The sequence below is a fragment of the Rhyacophila brunnea genome, unplaced genomic scaffold, assembly GCF_057557595.1.
Source record: "Rhyacophila brunnea isolate RB1 unplaced genomic scaffold, BYU_Rbru_1.0 scaffold_21, whole genome shotgun sequence".
NCBI classification, from domain to species: Eukaryota; Metazoa; Arthropoda; class Insecta; order Trichoptera; family Rhyacophilidae; genus Rhyacophila; species Rhyacophila brunnea.
The window spans coordinates 25,028,254-25,051,851 of NW_028232871.1; the positions used below are offsets into that span (position 1 = coordinate 25,028,254).

At 32.5% G+C, this 23,598-nt stretch overlaps 1 protein-coding gene across 1 annotated transcript in view; it reads left to right on the plus strand.

Moving 5' to 3' along the window:
* Positions 1–12,960, plus strand: part of moody (G-protein coupled receptor moody) — a 154,944-nt gene extending 141,984 nt beyond the window's left edge. The window contains exon 9 of the mRNA XM_085948812.1: positions 11,740–12,960. Within this exon, the coding sequence (XP_085804938.1) occupies positions 11,740–11,852 (113 nt within the window). The 3' untranslated portion in view covers positions 11,853–12,960. The remainder of the gene's footprint in view (positions 1–11,739) is intronic.
* Positions 12,961–23,598: the final 10,638 nt, after the last annotated feature.

Here is a 23,598-nt window from a genome sequence, read left to right on the forward strand (position 1 = left end):
TACAAACCGGTTTACGCAGGTAAGCTTGTGTTAAAGCATGAGCGTCTAGCCGGTGCTTTAGAGTTATTTGTAACTAGGATTCTGCCTGTAGGAACCTTTGTAATTTTTATGTCGTAGCAATATTTTTGGATTAATATAAGTAATCTAATATTTTTCCATTTTCACTAGGTACTACAATACTTGCCTAATAATATAAATAGTATCTTTCTTTTCCAATTTTACTTACTTATTTATATGTTTATTTTAATACAATTAAAGGCATTAAATAATATTTACTAATACTAATAAGTCTTTATGATCTTTTAAAATGACGTCGTTACATAAACTGGTCACAACGAATTTCGAAATGAAGGACCTAGCTAATTTTAATAATAACTTTTATACGCAGATTGTGTACTCGTTCGTAAGTACATAGATAGATGGGTAAGTACCCACCCTAGACCGTTTACGTATTTTGTCAAAGGAAAACGCAAAGCGGTCAACGAACTCGTTGCAAATGATTTACAGAAGTTATATTTTGTAGTCACTTGACAGCATCGTTTCAATCATATAAAATACAAATATGTTACGAGGGTGGGTCAATAAGTCCTTAGAAAAGCCGACAGGTGGCACGACTAGTACTGTAAGCGGTTTGTTTTCATGCAGCGGCACTACCGATTCAGTATGCTGCGAAGTTTCAATCAGATTGGTCGGGTTGTTGTGTGTTTCTCGTACATTTAAAAAAAAAATTGCTTGTGGAAAATGGAAAAATGGAAAATGGAGAAAATTGAGTTTAGTGCTGTTATTAAACATTTTAATATAAAAGGGTTAACAGCAAAGGAAATAAAAAATGAGTTGGATTTAGTTCACGGCATATCTGCTCCTTCACTTGCAACTATTTATAACTGGTTAAATGAATTTAAACGTGGTCGTACATCAACAAAGGATGAACCACGCTCAGGACGTCCTGTAGAGGTGACTACACCAGAAATGATCAATAAAATCCACGATATGGTGTTAAGTGACCGAAGATTAAAGTTGAGTGAGATAATTGAGGTTACAGGGATCTCAAAAGGTAGCGTCATTTCTATTTTACATGACAAATTGGGCATGAAAAAAATTTCTGCAAGATGGGTGCCGCGTTTGCTCACAGTCGACAATAAACGCAATAGGGTGGTGGCCTCTAAAGCCCTGTTGTCGCTCATGAAACGCAATCCGGATGAATTTTTTCGTCGCTTTGTGACTGTAGATGAAACATGGATACACCACTATACTCCCGAGACGAAAGAACAGTCAAAGCAGTGGATTGCGAAAGGCGAACCATGTCCAAAGAAGGCGAAAACCGTAAAATCAGCTGGTAAGGTTATGGCTACTGTATTTTGGGATGCACGTGGAATTATTTTCGTTGACTATTTGGAAAAAGGAAAAACAATAACAGGGGATTATTATGCATCTTTATTGGACCAGCTAAAAAACAAAATTGAAGGAAAACGGCCTCATTTAAACAGGAAAAAAATCCTCTTTCATCAGGACAATGCCCGTGTTCACACATGTTTACGATCAATGGCTAAAATTGAAGAATTGAAGTTCGAATTGGTCGACCACCCACCGTATTCGCCAGATTTAGCCCCCAGTGACTTTTTCCTTTTCCCAAACTTAAAAAAATGGCTAAGTGGACAACGTTTTTTTTCAAATGAAGAAGTCATCGATCGGACAAATGCTTATTTTGAGGACCTTCCGAAAACTTATTTTTCTGACGGTTTAAAAAAAATTGAGAAACGTCTAACCAAGTGTATTGAGCTCCAAGGAGATTATGTTGAGAAATAAAAAAAAATACAAAAATAAAAACTGTTTTAATGCTTTTTTCTAAGGAATTATTGACCCACCCTCGTAGCATATGTAAATATTACAGTTAAGTACATGTATAAAACGTTTCAATTTTCTGCATTAAAATACTGTAGTCTGGCAACACTTGTGGAATATAATAATTAATAAAACGTAGTATGTACTAATTAACGATGTTGGCAATTAAAATGCAATACATTTGACACACTGGTAGGTTATCATGCATACTCAATGGTAATTGATAAGCCTTGTCACAAAATCATTATGGAAAAAGATGGAGACATCAGTTTTTACTAGCAGAACCAACAAATAATCAAGGGGTTGGCCATTCAATATTCAATTTGTATATCTCCTATAGACGTAGAGGGAGGGCTAGTTCAATTTCAATTTTATTTGTTTTCATGAGCAAACATTACAAATTAAGTTTAAGACGCTTACTGCATGATACGAATCATGGCCCCCACATCCTGAAGCGGGCCCCCAGGCTATCGCTAAGGATAAAGACACTGTGATGCTCTACAGTAGCGTTTTCCAAATGGTGTAGGTATGCGGTAGAATTAATGTGTATATTTAGTGTTTATTTGTATGTTTTCATACATTCATTTGAATTGTGGAGTTGTCGAGTATCGATACACAATTAAAAATTGTATCGTACAAGCACATAATTTTAAATAATAATATTATTGAAAAAAAATAGCGCCGCAGACGACTTTTTTACCATGAGAGCTAATTTGTGATGTGTGTTTATCTCACTTATCCGGTCGAGTCGCCACGCCGGGCCCATCCTGAGTCCGGGCCCCCAGTCTAGAGCCCTGTCAGCCCCCCCCCCCCCCTTGTGGGGGCCATGATACGAATAATACATTATTAAAATTAAGTTAATATAATGAATATAAAAGTAATATAATATATATTATGTGTGTGTCAGAGGCGAAGAGTGGATGTTGGCTGAGCTGACATAAAAATGGTGCACATTAAACTTTGTCAGTCATACGTATTTGTTTTCATTACACTTAGACTACAAATTGCAGATAGCGTTGGTTAGTTTTTAAAATTTAATTTAACCCTGCGTAAACCAAGCCATAATAGGTCGTCAAAAAATATTCGTCAGTCTATAAAATATTTAAAATTATGCCATTAAATCATACATAGTTTTAGATATTTTATACCTACATAGAAGAATATTTTTTTTATCTATTATGGTTTGGCTTAGGGTAACATAGACACCAGCTGCAATTTGTACTCTTAATCCAATGAAAACAATTAAGTATGACTGACAAAGTATACACTATTTTTATCGGATCTTAACAGCCTACCTCCACCATTTGCCACGGAATGTGTATTCAAAATCAGCGTTCGCCAAAGCTCACTCACACAAATGTAATGTATATCGAAATCAAAAGTAATTTGGGTCCCAATTGGCATCATCAATAATAAGTTAGTTCTGTACCTCGGGAGAACAAACAACTAATCCTCCCAATGTGAGGGCTAGGTACACCAATTAATTTTAGTAACAATGTAGACTTTTACACCATAATAATACATAAGTCAGAAAAATAGATAGACAGCCAAGTAAAGATCTCTTCAAACTTTTAAACTATATTATGAAGTTAGCATGCCCGAGACTCGAGAGAAGTCAGTAGGATAAAGCCACATACTGTATAATCTAAACCGCTCCACCAGAACGTACTTCAGCTGATAAGAGGTCCAAACAACCATTTACACACCAATATAATAAATTAAAAACCGTCAAATTAATAGCACTTAGTATCTATTCCCATAATTATTTCTTGTTAAATATTCGGTTCAAACAGTGATTGATAACATTTCGTTATTTTGTAAAAAGCTTTTAGAGTTTGCAATGAAAGCGGTAATAAATCAATGTCCTTTTCTGTTGGATTGTTGATTCAATCGCTCAACAGTACAGAGGTATTCTATGTTACATTGTTTTGTATACATATATATATTATATCCATATATAATTATATTATTCGTAGTAACTACCTAAGTACTTTTGTAGGAGTTTATTAAAGCTGGAAGCATCAATCACTGTTATCGTGTACAGACAATTAAATTGTTTGCCATTACTGACTGACGGATTAATAGCAATATAAATTTTAATGCATTATGACGGAAAATGATTTATCTTCTTGTGAAAAATGTCAACTATAATATAAATGCACATACATATAACCAAATTCTTTGGGGAGTTTCATTTTGAAAAAAATATCCATGAAATTTTTTTATTGATTTTTAATTCTGGAGTGTGGGCGGGGTAACAAAATATGCCAGGTGCCACTGTCTTCCAAATTTACCCCGCCTATTACTTATAGATTCTTGTCGCTTCAACAGCGGAATACCCGCACTTTTACAGGTACATTCGTCATACCCAAACACTTGAGTCTAGCGATAAACACCTGACCTGCAGGTATAACAAAGAGTGTCCACCTACGTCTGATAGCGAGCTGTCGCATCCATAGGTGGCTTACGAATGCGCATGGCTTAATAGTCATATTTATTATGTTCGTTAATGTCCATTTGTATCATCCGCGTTGTCCTGTCTTGTCTTTTAGATATGCTGCATCAGAATATTAAAGAAAACATTTGATACCCCAGATATTTGCACCAATTTTCTGAATGCCATGAGTCTTCAATTGACCACAGTCATTGCGTGTCGTAGAAGGCTGTTTGTCAGTCCAATCATTTGGGTCACGATCGTCAATCATGAAGTCATTAACAACTAACATGCCGTTTACCTAAATAATTTGTATTTTTTCCGTTTCTATGGGGGGTCCGGACCTGAAAACCAAACTTGTGTGCGCGCCTGTACATACTCGATATTTACACTGAATTAAGTTCTGCAAATTTATTTTTGGTCGATAGCTGTTTAGAATTTTACACTAATCTTAAGGCTATACCTCAGCTGAGGCATGGTCTAAAAAGATCGTAACTATGCGACGCGCGGATTGAGCTAATGACGCGTACCGCACGGAACATAATTTGTCAAAAAAAATCAACATGCGTCCATTTAGTGTTATGTTTATTGTTATATTAGTAATAATAATAACATATTCATTGACATGTTTTCTTTTTCGAGTACATGCATAACGTTTTTAGTCATCTTTCCACGATATAAGAATATATTCTTACGACGCCATCACAAAAAAAAACGACGAACTGCCACCTCGAATGCCGCTCGGTGATTGGCGACGTATGCGAAATTTCGTCTCACCTATTGTTGAAAATACTCATTGTACTCATGTACCTAACCGATTTTTAATTTTTTTTTAAACGGTACATGTTCAAACACGCGCGTTAACATCATTTTACTCCCTACTTTAATTATAGTTTGTCAATTTATGGCTACGGCCGTATGTTGTAGCTTAACCACTGGGGAATGCCAAAAGGAATGGCGTATTTCAAAAAAACACTACCTTATTCTTAGGTCAATAATTATTATAAAGCAATCATTATTCATAAGACGTTTATCACACTTGAATGGTCAAAGACATAGCTTATAATTAGTATCTTTAGAATTATCTTTAAATGTGTTAATCTTACCCATTTTTTGAATAATACAATGCCTAATTCTTGTCAAATTTGGGATCACAGAGATTATCAATATAATTTTTTATCGTAAATATTTCACTATAATAATGTCGACATAAATTATACTGATGGTTTTATAAATGCGTTTAAAAATTAATAAATGTAAAAAATCTTAACACCACTGCACATTTATGTACTGAAATATGACTATATTCTAAAACATTAGAGCGAGAGGTTTAAAAGAATACTATTTTATGTAATAAAAATACTTTATGCAGTCATCAAATGTTTAAAATAAATATAAAGGATAATAAGGCTTCAAAATTATATAAATAGATTATTTACAACGTTTAATGAATGTCCAGGATCATGCTTTGAAAATAGAAAAAAGCTGCATTTTGACCTGCGCTGAGCATGCCTTAAACTAAACAAATAACACCCTAACAGGTTAAACTATACTAAAATTTTATTTATATCACTCAATTATTTTGTTTACTAGATTAAATTGAAATCTTATTTTTGCTCTCCTGAACATTCTTGAAAATGACAGATGGTCCCTTCTGCCATTTGAATACCGACATGTTTGTCCAAAAAGAGTTTATTTCTGCTTTGCCGTATAAATAATACGACAATGTCCTCGAATTAGTCATGAATAATATGAACGATTTAATCAGATTATCCTTTGTTCCTAAACTTCCGGACAAGCGATTGATGAATTCAATCATGGATTGGATGTTAGGAGATTTGTTTTATGGCGTTTTTTCAACATATTATTAATGTTGCTCGTTTTATTTGAATAATCGCGAGAAAACGCCGGAATATTTCGCAAAAGCACGACCTACGTACATAACTCAAAACAGCCAAATATTAAAATCTCTGCAACAATGTATTTTACATAATATTTCAATTCATTTGTGTAAGTTAAGGGGAAGAGATCAATCCCTATCTCTAAATACAATGGGAAAAATTATAAAAGAAAAAATATCTCAAAGAGAAAGCCACAATTATTATGGTTCTGCTTTAGGTGATTTTGTATTTCTCTATGTAGTTTTTTGAAACAAAATTATTGATGTTGATAGCTGATTTTGGCAAAATTAATGAATTTAAGAAAGAAAACCTAACCTAACAAATAATCCAGTATACTGCTTTGCTGCTGGCTTCCTGTAAAGTGTAAACCGACAACTGTGTTTTATTTAGACATGACAGTACTATACGACCCAAAGAGGTTGGACGGTTTTTAATATATGGCCATATATTTCCGATAAACATTTTCATTGTGAAGTCTGATACGGCGAACTGTATACGTACAAGTTTCCGGACACGCAGCAATCTACCCCACTGTCCCGCTATCATTTTCAGCGTAAATGTATTATATTTGACCGACACTGATGCGCTATAAATTAACCTCTAAGGAACTACGCCTCAGTTTAAAGCGCGGGAATTGACATCCCCTCTTTATGTCACTGCTGCGACAGGCAGTGAGTGATACAATACGAATTAATTATAGTTGTCCCTCGGATTAGGAATTATGCCTTTTCCGTTTTTTTTTCAAGAGAATTTTTCAAAAAGTCAGTCATAATATTTAAGAGAAAGCTTTGTACGAAATACAGACACTAGCTATTCAACACGTATGATTTTACTGTGCTATTATGAAAATGTCTGCACGGCTCGACAGTGGCGGGCGTAAATCAAGTAATGGATTGAAACACGTCTCGAAGATTGAAAAAAACTTCAATTTCAACCCACTCACTAATCATATTTTACACTTTTATCAATGTATAAATTATACGTCGACCAAATTTATGATTAACATATAGTCACCTTGGTTATCACTATATTATAAACAGATGACATAGTAAGACATAGACTTTCACTTAGGTATGCTTACATACTGTAGTTTAAGTGCTAGAAGATATCAATATTTGGCCACGTATTTTTTTCGACTAATACGTGGTGTGAATGAGAACTCTGCCATTCTTGGTAATATTGACTTGTGTGTCCCTGATAACTATCTTAGAAATCGGGAGCATCAGTTGTTTGTTCTCCCGAGGAGCAGAACTAACCTGCCATTGGTGATGCCAATTGGTAGAGCAATAACTCTGTTCAACCAAATTGCTTCGGATGTTGATATATTCCATCTACGTGAGAATGAGTATAGGTGGACGTTGTTTTATAAATTCTTAAAATAGGGTCTGCTTAACTCATCCGGTGTACTTCCTTGTACCTATATACTTCATATTTTTTGTATTTACACATTTATCTACTATAGCATAATTACAGTTTTACATAATACTGTTTTAATAATATTTCTTTGTTTCTAAATGTCATGTTGTGAACGTCTTAAACTTATAATTTGTAATGTCCACAATATGTAAAAATAAATTAAAATTGAATTGAATTGAATAGTTTTGACAGGAAATGTGACGTGGTGCCGAGCGAGAGAAAATGATGCAATAGGCCCCATGCGATAGCAGTCGGAAAAACAGTATCGGTAATAATAATTGCATTCGCCCGTCTCATTTCATTTTTAGTTTCTCCAAAATCATTAGGTACCTGCCTACTTATAATCTTATTATTTATTTTCATTATAAATTTAAAGCGTTCACGACATGACATAAAAAAGTGTTGACAATTTTTTAAATAAAAATACAGAGAAATGTGAGTTAATAAAATTAGTAATAAAATAAGAAATAAAATAAAATAACAAAAATAAAAGTAGATGGAAGCGCACAGAGTGAACTTTGATAGACCCTATCTTAAAAACTTATAAGACAACGTCCATCTAAATTCACTCTCACGTAAGTGGAATATATCAATATCCGAATATTTCATTAAACATGGTTATTCCTCTCCCAATTGGCATCACTAATGGCAGGTTAGTTCTGCACCTTGAGAGAACAAACAACGGATGCCCTCGATTCCTAAGGTAATTATCAGAGACATACAAGCCAACACCACCAAGAATGGCAGAGTTCACATTTACGCCGCGTATATGTCTGAAAAAATATGAAGCGAAAAATGAAGCGACCTAGATCACTTTTTCGTGTGCGCGCCTGCTTCGAAGAGTCCGGTTTCAAACCATCCGGGATGTAGGAAGGACTATGTACAAATTAGAAGTATTACCAGCAATTCGAGGTAAATGTTGTACAAGTGAGCCCAGATACAAGCACGCCTCTTCCCACAAGACATTACAATGTACATGTTTTCTTATCAACACCTCGCGAAGTAAATCGTCCTTACACACAGCAAACTCGACTAAACGCTGCAGAGATGGCCGTCGTTATTATTTACGACCCTTGCAACCGCACGCCACTGCGCCAAACGTAAATTTCGCCCTTTCGTTACATAAATTTTGTCGAGCTGAATTAGCCAACTGCAAGATCTTCGGTTGAATGACTACTTGGCTGCTGTGTTGTAAATAATATTGTTTTATCTACTTCACTATCATTTAGTTTTATTAAGTACCTACCTACCTACCGTCTGAAAGCATATTATCAAGCATTATCTGCCCATATAGGTAGTATTATAAAAAAAAATCAGTGTGTACTTATGTACACGCGTTAGAAGTTATACTTCTTTGGCGTAACAAAACAAAACTTGTGATAAACTAGATTCTTTGACTAGCTCTTAATTATCTTGTTAAATTACACACTCAAGAAAAAGGACCGCTTATTGGAACGCCGTCGGTTTATTATTACAACGTTTTTCTTAGGTCGTATTCTTACTTGTCCGGTACAAATCTTGCAATCGATTTTTAGCTAACTTTCCGACTAGCTAGACATTTGAAACTTTTAGAATATATTAGAATACGATGCGAATGCCATCTTTAAGTAGAATTGAATTCATTTTCAGCTAATTCTGTTTTGTATGAAAAGTTATTTCGATACCATCATTGGTTGCTAGGGGGTCCTAGCAACTAAATTATTAAATAATTTATACGTGCGTTACTATGGAAATCAATATGAAATGACATTTAATTATTTAGTATTTCTATCAAGTACAATTTTTTTGATCGTTTAAGCTAGTCAAGTCAAGTTTATTATGATTCAACAGAAAATTTAAAAACGTTGTACATAAAAAGTTCTTTTTATCTTGTAATTATGTCTATACACTTTAACTTATATTAAGTACTAAATTATATAATGGTTTCTCGTTGTTTTTATTTTTAAAGTACCAACTGTCACTCTGACGTTTAATAGTTTGTTTACGTAAGGAATTGCAAATGGCCGACAATAATAAATTCGCTGCCTAGGCAACGGAACAATTCTAAACTATAGTATTATACTGTATAATCGTCACGATTGCAGTATCATACTGTGGCGTAAAGGTAGTGCGTTCGGCTGATAACCGAACAATCGGTGTTTCGAATCCAATCGAGTGCATTTTTTTTCATGTGAAAAAATAAATTATGTGTTACATGTCACACGCCAAAAATACACTCTGATCTGATTTCCCAAACGCGCCAAAAGAAGTATAACTTCAAAAAGTGTTAATTATTATGTTGAAACATCTTCCAGACAGCGACGATTTTATTTGACACAGATGACGAAATCGATTCGTCAGAAGATTTAAAACGGGACCTCGAAACAGTTCAAACCGTATAACAAAATCCCTGCAACTAACACGTGTCCGGAAACTTGTACGTATGTAGGTCGCCGTATCACATTTCACCTTGAAATGTTGTATCGAAAATATATGACCGTATATTAAAGACCGTCCAAACTCTTCAGGTCGTATAATACTGACATAAAATTCATGTCTAAATAAAACACGCGTCTTGTAGGTTTACACTTTACAGGATGCCAGCAGCAATCAAATTTTGAAAATAGCCGATATACTGGATTATTTGTTAGGTTAGATTAAGTTTGCCAAAATCAGCTATGAAAATTGAATTAATGTTGAATTGAATTGAATCTAATAAAATTGGAGACCATATTGTATACGGTCATCTCTTTCCGATAGAAATCTCACGGTGGAATATTTTACGTACAATTTACATAATATAACCCAACTAACTCAAAGGGATCCCATAATATAACCACTCAGATGGATACATTGTCTTCAGCAACGGAAATCCTTACCAACGGGCCCCGATCTTTCATCTGGTCCAGTGGAAAGTGTATGTCGGTTAAAGACTCGGTGGATGTTAATCTTCAGTGTTGTTTATTCGTCAATTAATCTCAAAGTAGGTATAGTTACATGGTGTGAATAAAAGGGAAAGAACGCAGGAGAATTCAATTCTCAGTGAAACAACTCATAGCAGAGCTGAGTTAAGTTTGGACATGTTGCATGGTCCGAGTTGAATAAAATTAGATACAATGTTATGAAATATGAAATAGTAAGTAAGTAATATTAGTGACGCTTAGTTCATGTACAACGGTTTATATGTGTGTAGTAACCTAGTAACACAACTAGATAGGGTGTATAAATAGGGGTTTATTAATAATATAATATTGAGTAGGTACATTGTAATAATCAAAATCACTTCGATCGAATATTATTAATAATTAATAGGTATCTACATAATTAGTAACATGTGTCTTGATGTGTGTAGATATCATGGAGAGAGGAGTTATGGATACATAACATAACCACTCAAACGGATATATACTTGAACATGACTTACATCTTCTATAATATTTTTTTTAGTAATTTAGTTACATTTATATTTTTATCATATACCGGGCCTCTTAAATCAGTAATTGTATCTCGGGCCTATTTCCTTAAGGCTATATATACTTCAGCTGCGGCATGGTCTAAAAAGATCGTGACTATGCGATGCACGGATTGTGCAAATGACGCGAGCCGAACGAAATATAATTTGTCATAAAAATTCATCATACGTCCTTTTAATGTTATGTTTATTATTATATTCGTAATAATAAAAGTATATTCATTGACACATTTTTCAAATACATGTGGAACGTTTTTAGTCATCTTTACACGATTTAAGAATATATTTCTCCGACGCTATGACAAAACACATTGACGTGCGAACAGGTCGACTATCGCTCTCCGACTGGCGACGACTGCGAAATTTCGTTCTACATACTGTTGAAAATTATTCGCCGTTTCACTTATGTACGCTCTTAAAAATCACTGAAGATAATTTCAGTTTGACGTAAGTGCTACTAATTTGGTATGCTCGGTCTCTTTTCAGTGTGTATGAAAATTTGTGGTGCTTTTTTACCACCACGTTCATACTTTAAACTCTCGTCTATATACATTATACAAGAAGCTTTTTTTCAACATCTATGGTCGAATAGCTCACGGGCGCCAGTGTCGTGCGGTTTTACTTTGTTATTTTAAAATTGTTTCTTACTCATCTATTAAAACAGGTTACTTAGTGATTTTTAAAATTTGTTGTAGAGAAATCGAAAGAGCAACTCGGATACAGCTACAACCACAGCCGTACCATGGTCAGCCAGGTGTCGCTAGCACCAATGCAGGCAGCGCGGGCTAGCGGACCCCACGCCTTCTGAAGACACCAAACGCAGGTGACCACGGACCGCGACCCTCGCCCGGTCGCCCATGACGCCGTGACGCGCCACACAAGGCAACTAGACGAAGATTCGGAGACACTCACTAAAGCACCAATGCCTTAGGAATAGTTAACGCAGACGGCAAGTGAAGAAAATAAATATTTGCTTTTCAAGATAATGTAAAAGTAAATACTTATTTTCTATTGCTTGGTTCAATGTATGTAAGTGAAATGACATGCATTATAATGTCAAGCTCAAAAAAGGTGAAGATATATGAATTTTCAAGCATTCCATGTAGCATTGATATAGAAAAAAATCAATGAATTTTTATGAGAAAATCATTGATTGCTATGTTAAATAAAAATACTTTCTAATAATTCTCTCATTTGTTTCTGTTTGATCTTTTTGGTAATTTTCAATAACTTAACCACCTTTTGTTACTTTCTATATAATATTTTGGTGCACGTGTCATCCATCCCCTTTTGGATAACAATTAACACTACTTAGATATACCACTAGACATTAATACACAACATTCATTACAATTTAAGGATCCGGTATTTTAAAAAAACACTGTCAAACAATGAGGTTTCTTTTTATCGCTACTTTCATAAAGACGTTCTTACAAACGAAAATCGTACATTGCCCACTTCCAGTTTGGGCAAACACGACATAGAATATTATTTTCATTGGCTCAGCGCTTGAAATGTAAAATTTTATGAACCGGAGCGCTCGATAATTTTACGAAAATATTACCTAACATTATTATCTAATTGTACATGTATTTTAAAAAATAAATGTGTCAGATTTTTTTATTATATGGCATATGTCGCTCAGACGGTCAAATTAATATTTCCACGAGACGGAGCGATATTTTTGAGGATGTTACGAACCGGAACGGCGCTCCGGTGCGTTCCGATCCATTTCGAGCCCTGCATTGGCTGCATACTATTTAATACTAGTACACCGACCAATGAATGACTCCGAATGCTTTATGAACTGTGAAGTCAGCCGATAAAGATACAACATTTCGAAGACACCCTTAATGGCCGAATCAAGTAGCTTAGAGACGATTCTCATAGATGGCACACTCAAATCAACTTTAACCAAAATTAGGGTTGCTACCATTTTTATCCCGGGTTCTCCAATTATTTTATTTATGTGTCTTGTTTTTTATTATTATCTTTCTATGTAAGTAGTACTTTGTTCAACTATAATACCTACTATATTTTGCTCGTCATCCTTTCTTTGTAAATATACCATAGAAAACACAATGTTTTGGGTTACGTACTATTTATTATGTTAATTTGTGCCATTTTCAATAAATGTATAATATCAATATAGGTTACTGACTTACACCAATAGTATTTTCATTTTATATGTTGTAAATTATTTAAAGATAAGTTGAAACATAAATACATTGGGTTACCAATCTGTTGTCACAAAAATAGTGATACATTTACCATTCTTACATAATATATCTTTGGTCCTTGCTTTAATTATAAAGAATAAGTTAATTAAAAAATAAATAGACTTCCCATGAATTAACACATCAAGCGAGACATAAGAAAATGATTAGGTACCTAGATTCAGAGGTACGTAGGATTAGTGCTCCAAAACTTTTTTTCAAAATGAAACTTTAATTTTAATTGCACAGTACTACGATTCTTCTGCTGCAATTTCATCCTATTAGAATCAACAATTGGATTTGTTTAATAACGATTAATCGGTTCTATTCGATTCTATGAGCCCTTATCGTCGAAAGAAGATTGGTAATAGATTTAAATATTGATGGTAAATGGAACAAAACTTCCCAGCAAATCTTATCACTTTGGCAAAATGTTGCAATGCATAAAGTCATCCAATTATTGTATTCTCCTATTTGCCTATTGTCAAAAATGTCAATAATACCTACTAACATTTCTTTAAAGTTGCATATCCCTCGACTAAGTACTTTCTTGTATTGTAGGTACTTAGATCTGTATGGTTTCTAAAGACTCAATGGAGAAGAAACACTGATTTCTGTTCACTTGTCCTTCAATAAATAAATAATTTATTATCAAAAGTATTAAATAGGTACAACAGCTATTGTTCTATCTTATTGTATCAAGTATCACTTACAAAGAATGTATGAACATCTGCTTGCTGCATTGACAACATTAAAATATTTATTTATCATATTGTAGATGATAACCTTTCCTGACTTCCTTTGTAATATCTCATCTTGTATGGAGATCATTATAATATTGATTAGGTACATATTCAAAATAGCTATTATTCACATTCTTTCAAACCATAATAAATTATTATCTTTTAATATTTCACTTCTGATAAGAGATAAACAGTTAATAATATAATGAAATAATTGTAAAAGGCTTCCTTAGTAAAAAGTATCAGATTAAATATTAAGTAATTTCATTGATGGTTTAATATTCTCAAAATGAACATAATTATAAATGAACACTGGACAGCAGTGTTATAGTAAACAGATTCTTTATATGAGGTCTCTATTTACAAATACTGATAAGTTCACAATCCAGTAATTATTGTAGTAAATGATATTTCTGCGTTTCAAGCATAAACAATTGATTTCAATATTAATTTCTTTTTCTGTTGTATTGTATTTTTAAATAAGATCAATATCCTCATTCTTATCAACCGATAAACCCTTTATAGCAAGCAATACAAGACGGGAAAAAAATATCAGTATTCATGTAGGTAGGTACATACCTATATCATTTTAATTAATCCTTTTATGTAAGACATTAAGTTTTAAAAAATTCTTTTCGTGTGCTTTAGACAGGTTTGGCATTATGATATATTTTTCTTTAGATTTTGACCACAAGTGGACTTATCAGTTGTTTTTAAATACAGTAATACTCTGAAGTTACGTGATAGGTGGGTCCAACCAAAAATTGCTTAAGTCGAATTCGCATAAGTCGAGGTACAACTTTGTATATAAATACATATAAATTTTGTTTAATTGGTATGAAGGACTAACAAAAACATTATTTAAATAAAAAAGTCGATGTCGATGGCTTTATAAAATCTAACAAATTCGTCTGACGATACAATACCTTCTTTTTTCACGCAGAATTTCTTCGTAGCAAGCTAATATTCGTTTTATTCCTTGCTTTGTAGCAAAAACATGTTCTACGTTGGAGTGTTTTCTAAAAATTTTAAGCTCTTTTCAATTGAGCTGAGACCCTCTGTCAAGCTTGCAATTATCATATGCTTTTCTGGTGGAACCGGGTCTGAAGTGTCGTATAAAGAACCGTGTAACTCCCGAGTTTGCGAAAGTCGGGGTATTTCTGTATACGCTTCATATTATTAATCTTCATTCAACCATTTGTAACACCAGAGCCATTTTAATGATTAGCCTTAGTACTGTCAGCTTAGCTTGCTTATTAATAATAATTACTAATTGATGTGATTCCATTTTAGTGTATAGGTATATATTGGATTTATGTCGCTGTGTGTTCAATTATTGTTATTTTAAATTATTGAATTTAATTTAGATAAAAAACATAATTTATTATTCCTTAACTCTAACTATTGAAAACAGAGATCAAAATGAATCTTTTCATATTGTAAATCATTATTAATTACAAATAATAGTTCAATTATTATTATTGTCCTTAATCTAATAATACATACACAATACTTTCGCTACGGATGATTGATTTGTGTATTTAGCTACTTTTATGTCCCAGTGAATGATTTTTGAAAATGTAAAACCAAAATTAATGTATCGTAAGCCAACAAACTATAAATCAGTCATTGTTTGTTTTGGTAACTATATATTATGTAATTAGCAATATGTGATAAAAATATAGCTTGTTCTTTCTATACAAATTGAGTAATAAATAACACTATCATGTCCTGCCTTCGATAATATATCCCGCAATGGAAATTAATAAATAATTCGAAATATGCCGTAATTCAAATTTGTAACAAAACTGTAATTTGACATTGTTATTGACTCAATAATCAAACAAAATTCTGTTGAAACTCCACCTAATTTTTGTATTAATCATTGTTATCATTATTATAAATTTAAATTTTGCTTACATTCTGTAATTCGTAATTTGAAATTTCGACTGCATAATCTGCAAATCAGCCAACTGCACTTTTGACCAAAATGAGATTTTGATGGCATTTTGTTATAAAGCATGTTTCCTATGCTCACACAAAATTTCAAATTCCTAAACCTATAAGTGCGTTATCGTTCTTCACACTAAACAGCCAACTGCAGGTGCCAAATTTCCAACATCATAAATGGAACAACACATATAAATTTTCTTTATACATAAAGGGGAAGCTCAAAAAATAGTATATTAATTCATAGTGCAGCTTATTTATCAAAAAAAAATCCAAGTGTACTTTTGGAATTGTTAAATTCCGCTCAATAGTCAAATTATTATTCCTTCCTTCCTGAACAATTTGTCCAAATGGAATTATATGGTTTGCAGATTAATTTCTTGAAATTCTTTCTATTTCCAATTAACGAGGTTTATAACACTTATTCAGAATACGATATAAGTACAAAAAATTAATGATATATTGTTTTTGTCTTTCGGGAAAACTAGAAGGTATATATTTATTTATTAAATGAGACCAATAATATTGTAGTTGAGAAAGGTGAAGTGTCATTTTTTATATCTATATAGCTTGGAGATGAATATTTTTATTGTTATTATAACTGTCACATAAATCACGTTGTCAATAATAAGTAACATTATTATTATATATTATACGAGTAGTATAAGTTATTCTTTACGTATGTAATGAATGAAAGTTGCGTAAAACTAGCGCTAGAAAATATAGATGAGATTTTAGAAAAAGAGCAATCAATGAATGTAGTATGTTTATTTATAAATACTTGTCATATGTGTAAAGAACGGTTATAAATCTTTGACTGATTAGGTAAATGAAAAAAAAACAACTATTTGAGAAATGAATCACATTCTATATTATTATAAATATTTACATTCCATAGATACAAATATAATTTAATTTCTAAATTATGTACTTTTTTCATTAGCGATAATTACGTACAAATATACGCACATATTATATTAGAATATAAACATATTTGTGATTTACATTTCAAATTTAATATAATCCTCACTGTATTTGTAATAAAAATACAAATTGTTTTGTTGTATAAAGTACACTCAGTAATTTGTATTGAGACAATAAAAACTACCATAATATTTAATTTGTAAGGTAATCTTGTAAGAAAAGTCACTACTTTTTTTGACAGTTAAAACATAATTAATAGGAAACATGTGCCAATGAGGTATTATTAATTTATAAATAATAAGGTTGTAAATAAATATTATACATAAAATAAAATTGTTTTTTTTATACATGTATTTCTCGAGTTACGAACATTTCGCACGTGCCATGGCTGCGCTGCGGCTGTAATTTATTTTTACCGTTGCAACAAAACATGAGAATGAAACATGAAAAAAATGGACGCAAATGCAGATTCACAAAAGTGTGCGGCTTAATTCAACAAAACCTCACCTGTTATAAAGAAATTAACAATGATAAGAAAAAAGAATTGCTCGGAAAGAGTCTGTCCGACAACAAGATCTCGTCGATAACCGGACGTCGCTGTAGTCGACTAAACAGGAGGGGCTTGTAAGTTCACAGTTTTAACGCATGAACAAGAAGTTCATGTTCGGACCTGTCCGAAAACAATATCTCGTCGATAACCGGATGTCGCTGTAGTCGACTAAACAAGAGGGGCTTTTAGTTTACAGTTTGAACACGTGCACAAGAAGTTCTTGTTCGAACAGTATACTAAAAATTTATCAAAAAAAGTACATACATTTGTAAGAAACTTGACTCGAACGGAACCCCGTCCCCAAACCCGTAAAAAGGACACCTGTATTGTGTTATGTTAATTTATTCGTTTTTAATGCGATAAAACTGTCATGCACACATTTTTAAATTATACAGCATTGTTTATTAACTGATCATGCAACATATTACTATAAAAAATAAAAGTTTATTAGCGCCATCTATGTACAAACTAATAAAGTATTAAACTTAAATATGCCTATCAATGTTAATTTGAGAGTTATTGACAACACATTGAAAAAAAGTTAATATTTTTTGAGAATAATATGTTGCTTGATCTATACAATCAATAACACTGTCTCAATGTCATGAATCCACGAAGGCATATAGTGCAACTTTTCATAGAGTATCTATATTGTGTTCAATATTTATACAATTTGCAAATATTCAACCAGAATACACACAATTTGCTCAGTAGTCAATAAATATATTGGAAATCATTTTATTTTTAAAAATCACAACAATAGTTAGTTGACCAATTAATTGAATGGCTTAGTATTAAATCTATCTACAAAGCTGCTTAGTTGGAAGTCATTCGTTATAATATTTATACAGTGTACACAAAAAAAAATACATTCTTATCAGTTTTTAAATTATTTTGTCTTATGGAAGAAGAAATCAATTGACAATGATGTTTGAACAATAATGGGAATCTAAATTCTCGTTCACGTGGAGGCAGGCTGTGGTGATCCGATATACTTAAATAGTGCACACTAAACTTTTGTCAGTCACACTTATTTGTTTTTATTGAACTAAGAATACAAAATGCAGATGGTGCTGGTTAGTTTTTGAAGTTCAATTAAACCCTGCATAACCAAACTGTCATAGTTTACCTATAAAATATCTAAAATGATGTATAATTTAATGGTATAATTTAAGATATTTTGACTATTATCTATTATGGCTTGGTTGAAACAGGTTTTAATTAGATTTTGAAAACTAACCAACACTATCTGCAATAATTTATAGTGATAATTCAATGAAAAAAAATGCATAGTGTGCACTATTTATGTCAGATCTCAATAGTCTACCTACCTCCACCCTTCACCACTGGTATATAAACTTACCATTATATCATGGCTAACTAATAATCCCCCCGATCTTTCATGTACAGATATCTATTCCCAGACGTCCGCATCTATGATTTTACACTATATGAAATCCCATGCCATGGTATTTTGATTGTAAAATAGTTCAGACAATTTGAGCTGCCCGTTTCTATTGTTAAATTAAGACAAAATTTGTATAGTAGTTTTAATATTGATGAAACTTTGTTCACACCTTCTTCGACTGATGATGATGACCATCAATCTGTAGCCTACACCGATAGATTCCTCTTGGTCAGTTTTCAGATAGCGACGTTATCAATTTCCGAAATAATTGACTTTGAACATATCATTATTCAATATCTCAAAACAAAACATAAATAAAAAAAAGAAACAAAATCGCACGCCTGTCAAATATTAAATACCATAAATGTCGGGTTCTTCAGTTCATTATAAATATAATGAAACATAAATTATAACAAATTAAAAAGGCCTGTATTTGTCAGGATTCAATTGTGGTGACCTTTCCGACAGAAACAGACTATAATTATAATGTCTTCAGTTGAAAATATATCATTCATAGATAAAAATGGTTCAGTAGGATAGCTGCAACTTAAGAAATCTTGCTGAATGCAATGATTCCCAAATAAAGCTGCTTGGACATGTTATGAAAGGTAAAAATATTTGAAATATAATAGCAAAATAAGTTAAGCAAAATGTCCAAAAAAAAAACAAACCTCTACTGAAGCAATATTACCAACAATAAGTAACGTTTATACATTTTTTTAATAGAAAATATTAGATTTACGAATGCAAAAAGGTGTAGAGACAATTAATTATCTTCAGTCGGATTTTTAAAAATGTTTTATACTGCATAGATTATGAAAAATCTAAAACTAAAATGATGACAGACTAGACCTGAACAAAAATTAACTATAAGTGCAAGTGAGAAAGCATTCGGCACGTGTATAATCTTCGCAATATGTATTAGAGTAAGGTAGAAGACATATTATGAATAGGTTGACTTAGTAAAACTAGAAGTGGAGCCAGTAAATATTGGTTTGACTTTTGCAAAATAATATTATTAAGTTACTGGTCAATATTTAAAAAAAAAAAAATGGTTAAATTTGTTGTTTTTATTTAATAGCCATACTGAGAAGCAAGATAATAATAATAAAAATAAAATAGAGGTTCTCCTGTGCGTCATACGCAAAGAAAACGGCTTCTCATAGCCGAACAATACCCTTTATTCTTTAGTATTATTGCTCTGAGATGAAAGATGTTTTTCTTAAGAAAATTATAAAGCCATGTGTTTTATTTGTTGCAAATAATAATATACAGGCGGACCTCGACTTACGAACGTTCGACTTTCGCACAATTCGCTATTTCGCACATTTCAAAAAAAATCGTTTTTTTAAAACGTCGCGCTAGCCGTGGGGTTAAGATATCCCCTTCTTGCTCGCTCACAGGCAAGTGCATTTCTTGCGTCACTTGCATCCTGCTCGCACCCGTCACTTTGCTTGTGAGCTAGCAAGGATAGGTTTAGTCTTGCGCAGGAGCGCGTGCGGGCATGTGATGTTGTGCGTTTTGCTAATTTTCTTCATTTGAAATATTTCACCCTAAAAATTTATAAACATGAGTGAGAAACGGAAAAACTGCAGTGTTGATACGAACAAAAAGAAATCAAGGACTTATAAAATTCACATGACGTTCTGATTGCGGTGAATCTTTTGCTTCAATCGGACGTTCGTATGATACAAACAGGTCTACTACGATATGTTCAATTTTGAAAAATAAAAATAAAATTAAGGAATACGTTCAAAATTGTGGTATTATCTTTAAAGGTTGTTTCCAAAGGACACGGCATAGTTATGGATGAAATGGAAAAATATTTGTCATCATGGATCAACGACCAACATCAAAAAGATGTCCCTCTGAATAATTAAATTATTCAAGCGAAGGCTCTTAGTTTCTACAAAGATTGGAAGGCTAGAAAAAGAAGATTCTAACACGATTTTTCAAGCAAGTAACGGTTGGTTTATATTAAATTCACTGGAAAATCGGCTGATGCGGATAAAGATGCTGCAAAAGAATTTATTTCCTCATTATCCAAAATTATTGAAGATGGAGAATATTCCTCTAGCCAAATATTTAATGTAGATGACACAGGTTTATTTTGGAAAAAATGCCTAGTCGTACATTCTTATCTAAGGAAAAATCAGTTGCCCCTGGGCATAAACCTTCTAAAAACCGATTGACATTGCTTCTTGGTGGAAACTTGGCTGGTGATTTAAAATTGATGCCAATGTTAATTTATCAACCAGAAAATCTCCGAGCATTGAAAGGGAAGGATAAAGAATTGCTTCCAGTAATCAAATAAAAAAGCCTGGGTTTACTGCGTTAATATTAAAAGATTGGTTCACTTTACATTTCGTGCCAGCAGTTAAGCAATATTGTAAAGTTAATGATTTACCATTTAAAATATTTTATTTAAAATATTTTATTTAAAATAAGAAAAAGAAGAGTGGCAAAGATTTAACTCTTGATAACTTTTTAAGGGAAACAACATCTTATATTTACTTGATAAATAAATATTTCAAAATACCCACAATTTTTTTTTTTTTACTTCCCTCTACTTTCGAACATTCAACATTCGCACACCTTTTCAGGAACCAATTATGTGCGAAAGTCGAGGTCCTCCTGTATAACTAAAAATGTGAGTTAATTCCTTTTTGCAGACACCCATCCAATATGCACAGTATTTATACACAATATTTTAATGAATCACAGTAAAAATGCATTTTACAAAATTTATACAAATATGCCAACATACAAAAATAATTCACTCATTATTGTTATATTTACATCAAATACTTACCTACATTTTTTTATACCCAATCATGATTTTATAAATTTATTCAAAATATGTAAAATGTTAAAAGCGACAAATGACAAAAACAAAATAACTATTTTCACTTTAAATAGTTGTAAATTGCGAAACATAGTCCAAAAATTTTGTATCGCAGCGCGGCATGAACCTCGAGGACTACAAAAGATAACAATAGATATATGGAAGCACACAAGAATCGGCGGTATGATTGATATCGTCAAACTGCTAAAGTGACACTAGCCCGAATACATTGTTCAGTAAGCGGATAAGTACAGGACAGATGTCATCATACAGTATTATGTACCATCCTAAAACCAGTAGAGCGGAAAAAATTATGTTTGGCAAAAATTATAGAAGCGAAAAGAGTGATTGAAAGGAGTCAGAAGAGGACTTCATCCGGCAGTGGATTCCCCGGTGATAATAATTATTATCGGACACCTTACTACATCATTTATAATTAAAAAGAATGTTTGTACATTCCGAATGTAAGTAAAAAAAAATATGTTTTTTAAAACAATCTCAAAATTGTGTTTTTATAGATACATACTCCTATGCTCCAATGATTGATGTAACACATAAAATAACACAAAAAAGAATATTGTCACCTTGGTGGCGAACTGACATACTCCACATATATTTAAAAAATCGGTTCAATTGACCAAACTATTCTAAAATGATCTAATTCCATGGTAACAAAGATCTTAGTGGTGTTTTGATATTTATTTATTATCAGATTATTGTTATTTGTTCCAAGTCCATAGCTGAAAGACAGAGGTGGTAAGCTAATATGTCAAAGCATTTCTGAAAACAATGGATGCAACGGCAAAAAATGCATTGTTGAAATTACAACCAATTGAAATGTGTCTTAGAACATACCAATCTCTCGTCTTATCGATTTATATACTCATATTCCTCCATGGTATTTAGTAAAATTGTGGAGAAGGTTGTCAGATAGTCAAATCATACGGGCCATGTTATTTATGAAAGTTATTGTGTAAAATCACATGTTTTGTAAGACATGAAAACTTTAAACAAAAACTTACAAATTTGGAATAAGGACAGTTCGCCACAAAGGCGTCGATATAATATTGTATGAATTTGATACAATCAGGACTTACAATAGGTATGTAAAATGATAAATGGTTCGAAATTAACCCTTTCTAAGCGTTACGAATCCCGACTTAGTACAACAGTGCGCGTTGTGATTTCAAGCATCAATAAATCGTAATAAATGTCAGTCAAACATACACAAATAGAGTAGTAAAAAATCGGAGTCAAGTTCAAAAATGATTATGACAGAACCTAATATTTTATGTGACTCTAAAAATAAACATTCGTCGCCTAAATCTGATAAGAAATCACGAACAAGACTTCTTCATTGAAAAAATGCCAGCTTACTCGAGCGGCGCCATGACACTTACGAAATGGTGCTGGACTAATGCGTTGATGACAGATTAACAAGTGTAAGAACAGTTCAGTATTCTTATAGTCTACCGGCTACCATTTCGACAAATATGTCATACACATAATGAATAATAATATGGTTTATGACTTTTATGAGCATTTTTGTTGAGTGTGTTGAAAAAATATCAGTCATAAATAACTCATTTTTATAGCATCCAGGACATCTCAAACTGTGTAACTTTTGTTTGAACTCGCATACACATTGCAGCACTGCAGGCCGAGTATAAATAAATCATCCTTGAGAACTACTGGCTATTTGAGAGTGATGTACTTACCACCAGTGCCTGGTTTGTACCTACCATTGACCCCGAACTGAATGGAATCGAATGACACATAGTTTATATAACAAAATGGTTTATTTTTCGAATACCTATTACAATTCGTAAAATATTAAATTTCAAACACTTTTTGCACTTCTAAATGCTTTATAGTCACCACAATTTTATTTTCAAGTTCATTTGTTTTTTTTTTTATT